Source organism: Lathyrus oleraceus, chromosome 5 (genome assembly GCF_024323335.1).
Source record: "Lathyrus oleraceus cultivar Zhongwan6 chromosome 5, CAAS_Psat_ZW6_1.0, whole genome shotgun sequence".
Lineage (NCBI taxonomy): Eukaryota > Viridiplantae > Streptophyta > Magnoliopsida > Fabales > Fabaceae > Lathyrus > Lathyrus oleraceus.
The window spans coordinates 119,189,127-119,195,480 of NC_066583.1; the positions used below are offsets into that span (position 1 = coordinate 119,189,127).

The 6,354-nt window shown below is 35.1% G+C and overlaps 1 protein-coding gene across 1 annotated transcript; it reads right to left on the minus strand.

The window, feature by feature from the left end:
• Nucleotides 1-1,196: 1,196 nt before the first annotated feature.
• On the minus strand, nt 1,197-5,874 carry LOC127088163 (uncharacterized). Its single transcript, XM_051029084.1, has 7 exons — nt 5,406-5,874; nt 3,848-3,905; nt 3,184-3,264; nt 3,063-3,095; nt 2,462-2,701; nt 2,189-2,330; nt 1,197-2,002 (listed from the first exon to the last, which is right to left on the minus strand). Exons 1-7 carry the CDS (start codon nt 5,582-5,584, stop codon nt 1,518-1,520), a joined length of 1,218 nt encoding a protein of 405 aa, XP_050885041.1. The 5' UTR covers nt 5,585-5,874; the 3' UTR covers nt 1,197-1,517.
• Nucleotides 5,875-6,354: the final 480 nt, after the last annotated feature.

Consider the following 6,354-nt stretch of genomic DNA (forward strand, 5'->3'; position numbering starts at 1 on the left):
AAAGAATCACTAGTAATTAACTTGTTTTTAATGTCTTTGTCTTGATTTTTCTACCACTTTTGGCTTGAACTTTGAGTGACATAACCCATGATTTTTAGTACTTTTGAGAAGTGATATTTTCCATTCAATGAATGGAATTTTCCTTTTATTCCAACTTTGCTCTTTCCTTTGAATCCAAGTCAACCTCTGAATTAATGGATGATCGTTTCAATCTCTCATGATAACCATGAATCTCAAGTAAAGAGATGATCACCACCACAAGTAATACGAGAAATAAACCCGAATAATTACCAAATAATATTCACCTCAAAAATCCACTTAGACTGATTAAATCTATTATCATCGAACATTTGACATAAACTTGTTACCATATGCAAATGTCGATGAATGCATGATCAAATGGAAACAAAGTATGCAAATGAACAAAATCATAAGCTAGGCGAATTGAAAAATAGTAGGGCAAATTTTGGGATACGACAACAACCTTATTTCTTGGTCTTCCAAAAGGCAACCAACTCTCTCCCGTTCCAGTGCTGAAGCTAAATATAGGGGGTTGCCAATGTTGTCTCTGAATCGTGTTGGATTCACAATCTTCTCCTGGAACTCCATTTTCCTATTCCTCAGACCACTTTGGTGTATTGTGACAATGTTAGTGTCATCTAGTAATCTTGTGCAGCATCAACGTACTAAGCATATTGAGATGGACATTCATTTTGTTCGGAAAAAGGTAGCTCGTGGTCAGGCTCGCGGCCTTGATGTTCCCTCAAGACATCAGATCGCAGACATCTTCACCAAAGGACTTCCTCGCATTCTCTTTGATGATTTTCGAACCCGTCTAAGCGTTTGTGAACCTCCCGCTTCGACTGCGAGGGTGTGATAGAATAAAATATTTTATTATAATTAATTTCCTATAATTATGTTGTATCATAATTAGATAGTTGATCAAATATTACACATTGATGTATATATATTCTATTCAAATCAAGGAGAATGACACGATTTCCATTATCTTACAATTTTAAATGATATTTTTACCATTACCTTTTCATTTGAGAAATAGAGATAACTCCAACCCCTTGGTTATGTGCACAAAATATTCTACAAGAATGAACAGAATTCCATTTTATTTCAGCATACCAAATAACCATTATACTCTGAATGAGGTTGATGATGAACTCTGAAGCGAAGGTTAAGACTACTTAGTAAACAGGGCTTGTCAACTTAATTTGAATTTACAACTCCTCATTATTCTTATCGCACAGATTTCAGTCAAAACGCAAAATATATTTTTCTCAGTTGAAGTATCTGTACAATTCACGTAGGAAAAGGCCAGCTTCTCAATCACATTACTCAGTAATTAAAAAGAAAGCTGAGATGGAATTTACAAGTCGTTCTGCCTCTTATTTCAGGTACTGCGATATTACATCTCCAGAACTATAAGATCTTACTAAAACTCTTTCAAAGAAACAATCAACTCTTGAATCCACCCAAAACTTGTGGGTCAACATTCACCAATGTTACAACCTTGACCGTCGGATGCATTTTATAGGATTGAAAGGAGTGTGTCTCTTAGTAGTGGATAATAGTCCCACATTTTTGGAATTCGATCTAACATCCCAGTCCTCAACTGTCTTGGGGACACAAACGTCAAACAATATTTGGCCAAGAACCCCATTAGCATTGATGCTTGGACGGCTTGGGAGATGAATAAAACTTCCTTTTCGCTCATCTGCTATGGACCCAACATCTTTACCATCGTAATACTCCAGTGAACTAGGAGACAAATTATCACTAGGAGCAACAACAAAACCCTGGAAACTAGTTGAGGTTGTTGCTGCTTTCCTCAGCTCAGAAAATGGATCGGTGATTTCATCTCTTATTCCCTCTATGCCCAGATTCTCGTCTTCAATTCTTCTGTTCTTGTGACTATAAATTGCGACTGCCTTGCCAAGGATCTCGTTGATAGCAGCTTCGTATTCATCAGGATGATGACGAAAATGACCTGACATATTCATACAATGAAAATTACATTCATTCATAACAAGTTGCATGGTTGCAGATGATGAATGCAGCTTTAATATATGCTGTTAATCTAAAAGCACGAAGTTACAGCAAGAGCTACTAGGTATCAGCTGAATCTTATAATCTCATCCATGTGCTATTATGCATAGCTAGTCAAGATACTGACCTACATGAGGAGAGGAACTCCACTTTACCATCTTGACATCTCCGCCAAGGTCTTTTAGTCGATGGAAAAAATTTGAAACAACTTCAAAAGGAGCGAGATCATCATTTTCTGAACAAAAAATGAGATATGGGACCTGCATACTCTGAAACAAAAAAATAAACAAAAAAAAAAGACTAATAAGGAGATGTCGCAAGATACCTAAGAAAAAAAAATGGAGGTAATCCGTTGATTATATTTAGAAGTCATATAAACTGTGTATTCTTAGCTGCTTACAGTGGTGGAGTAAAGTGTTCGCCAATACTCTGCACGGTGGGATTCAAATCTGTTGAGGAAAAGGGAATCAAGACCAGATGCTATGCCATTGGCAATCCATGAAGCAAATTTTGGTGGATGGGACACTTTTAAAACAGATGGGTGTAGAATAAACCGGATGCCCATATCACTTGTAAAATCAACTGGACTGGAATCATAAATATAGCCAGAAATAGAGTCTCTAACAAGCTGGTAATCATCCTGTACAGTTAAAAAAGTTAAGACGCAGTGAAGAATATAATAAAAGATAAAACTTGAACAGTGTTTTTTATTTTGTGACACAGGAAAGGTTCCAGGACAAAATATCACCGCCCAGTACACATAAGTCCATGATGCAAAAACTTGAGCAGAGTATTTGATAAAGAGAAATGATCAATAAAATTATGGAGCACAGATGGCATGCTAGGGGTTTGACACTGTATACCTCATTTCGCACATACACATGATTTGAGAAAAGTTGAGGGCTATGTTTTAAACTTTATACACTGATGAGTTTACAAACTATGCAATCTATGTTAACTCAATCATCCTCTAAATAACCTGCTGATGAGAGAAAACATACCATATTATGTGTTTCAGACTTCCCACTAATTATCTGGATCAAAGGAAAACAATGTAATCAGCTGTCAGATTTAAGAGCTCTTACAAAGGAAAACAATGACAAAAAAACTGCCACAAAATACCTGAAGAACCTTTAACATACAAGCTTTTGCACCACCCGAAAAAGATGCGAAGACAATGGGACAAGGCCTAATTTTCAGCACCTGCATAATGAACAAACAGCAGTATTTGTAAGCTTGTTCATGCGGGTAGTTCTTTTACTAAAATAACAAAAAAATATAAATTCAGCAGCAGATTAAAATTTAACAGTTAGATTATTTCATAATAGAGTTTAAGATGCCAAGGAAACTTTAGAAGACTGAGATAATTTAAGAGAGGAGCATTATGAAGAATTGCAAAGTCATCTCCTGAGATAAAATATAGCTTTATATAGTAGGACAAACTGACTTGTAATTGAATACCTAAATGAGCAATAAAATGTGCTGGCTCAACACACTCTGTTATGTACAAAAGTGAGCGGTTAATATATAGTAATAACTTAGCCTAGCTGTACTAGCTATACTCTAATACTTCATTTTTCAGACTACTTTAGACTTGTTCTAATCAATATAATGACAAGAATAGATGTTACATATATGCTTCTTATCTTATCCAGACTCATTTTGTGTAAAATCTTAAAACAGGATCATAGACCACTTAAGTGTGCAAGGAAAATAATTTTTTTTAGCTGACTTGAATTCATTGCCGACTAACCTACAAAAATGGAGGGACTGCAGTAAGACTTACCTCAACTAGTTCATTTAGAATATCAACAGCGAGAATTGTGGCTTTATCAGGGAAGAACCTGCAAATAATATAAATGTTATAATCATGGCCCATGGGGATGAATAGCCAGGCGGCTTGTTGTGTTCTATGACTAACTTGTATAATTGTACTATTGCTGGCATGCCTCGTGTATTTACTAAATAAGCTTGGCCAAGGATTTCTAAAAAGCAAATTTAGCTTAAAATGTTAGTCTTTACATTTTTTGTAAAATGTGTTTCGAGATTAATAAGCCGCCGCCTTATTTGAATTAATGTGCATAATATGATAATATTATCATCACTGTCATGATTTTAACTACTTGATCTCGTTAGCATATTTAAATGTTTAGTTTAATCTCATTAGCCAACATAAAGACATTGGCCTCATGCCCTATTGCCTCATGCCCTATTGCCTCATGCCCTATTTGGAGATAGGCAAGGTCTTTCAAAAGATCAGAGAACCGCAAGCCATTTTACCAAACAATTAAACATGGACTTCAAGTTGAGATTGCTAAGAGAAAATGCCTCCAGTGGCAATTTCAGCCAGCACACAAGTAGTATGGCCTATTTCAAAATCTTAGAAGGCTCGGTACAACTACTGGTCCACTATTAATCATACCTCATGAAGCTAATACGTGATAGTTCTTTCAGCAAACATAAAAAGAACAACCTGTAAGCGGCCCATCCCCTGCCACTTTTTTTATGCAAAATATTATGATCAGGCTACAATCTTCAATTGTGTCAGTAAACCACAATGTCAGATACTAATAGACATATGAGTAATGCCATTCACCGATTCTCTTCTGCTTTGAAATCATTTGGCATAAAATATCCATTTAGCACCCATTATTAGGAATAAAGCATTAGTAGTAGCAGTTGTAAGTCCATGCTTCTTAGTTCTTTATTTTGATTTAGAGTTGTTTCTAACTCCACGACATTCTGTTTACCAAACTCCAACACACCACGTATCCACTTTGCTATTGTTCTTATCTAGTCCTCAATCCCATACAAAGCAAACACAGCAAGACTACACTATGCATAGTGGCTTAGGTTGATTATTCATTCATTTAGTGTTCTGAGTTTTCTTACTATGAAGGTGTCAACTTAGTGGTAAGGGTTGAACCTTATAACATCAAGGGAGAGAATCCAATTGCTATATAAGACAGTTGTAAAACAGTCATCTGCTATGAAGTATGGATACCGAAAACACGACACCAACACTGACACGTCGACGCCGGTAATAATTTGAAAAAATGAAGTGTTGCACACCTACACTAAACGCGCTTTTCAGAGATGTCGGTACTACAGAAGTCATTAGTTTCAGCTTTGTTTATAATAATTTTACTCTTCCCTAATTATTTTGAAAATGAACTAACAGAAGTCACATTCATCTATTATTACAACTGAAAAAATAAATAATCATCTATGCAACAACTTCAAAAACACTATCAACCTATAATCAAACTCTTATTAACTCTTATGGTTTACTTCAATAAAAATCATGATCAATGATCAAAATCAAAGGTTAAAAACAAACTCACATATTGAGAAATTGAGAGTGGCATATGATTGAATTCCATCCAAAAGAAGCGTAAAGATCCACATATCTCATCAAGTGCTTCTCCTCACTTGACATCCATGCGAACACCACAACTATCCCATTCGCTTTCTCAAAATCCACTTTTCTTCCCCAATAATATCTACCACCAAATCCCCACATTCTCGTTTTTCTTCACACACTGCAAAATTTGCGGAGGAAACGAAAGAAAGGGTTAAATACATGCAATTTCGGTTTTCACTGTTTCTGTTGTAGTTGAGGAAGCACGACGAAACGGTGTCGTAGAGGATTGAGCTCACGCTATAAAGATATTTGAGCTCACGCTAGCAGAAAACTCCGATTATTTGTTCTATTGGTTTAATTCACGTTTTTCTTAGTGAGCATATTTGGGGATTTACATGAGAAAAGTCAAACATATCCTTGATTATTTTTTTACTATTTTTATCTATCGTGTGTTGAATTGAAAGGCGATATTTTTACTACTATTTAAATTTTGTGGAGTGTCGTAGTATGATTATCTTCAAAGATAAATACAATCGTTGTCGTTTTCTTATACCTCACCTGGTCCATTCGATTAGTAGCTGTTGCACGGAAGCTTGATTCAAGCTTAGCGTACAGCAACGAGTTTTATTCCGTTCAAATTCAGGAGTTTATTTATAAGAATAAATTACTCCAACGTTCATAAATATGTTGAATGCTTCAACACTTTAATCACATGGAATCTTATCGCATAATCTCTTAATACTTTTTTTAGTGTTTAATATATAAATATTTGATAAAAATTTGGACTAAATATATTAATTTTATTGCTGTGTTTTATATTTACAATTAAAGGGGAGTATTCAACATTTCTTAATACTCCTCCACTATTCCAGTTTTTAAATGAAGTATTCAATAAAGTTAAGCTTTAAATCTTAGAATTGATTATGTTA

Excerpts from the sequence above, each read along its gene's own strand:
- LOC127088163 (XM_051029084.1), bottom strand. The coding sequence starts at position 5,584 with ATGTGGGGATTTGGTGGTAGATATTATTGGGGAAGAAAAGTGGATTTT. Across the intron at positions 3,096-3,183 it reads GTATGTTAAAGGTTCTTCAG|ATAATTAGTGGGAAGTCTGA; the intron begins GTATTTTGTGGC and ends CCTTTGATCCAG. Across the intron at positions 2,702-3,062 it reads AGTCTGAAACACATAATATG|GATGATTACCAGCTTGTTAG; the intron begins GTATGTTTTCTC and ends TTAACTGTACAG.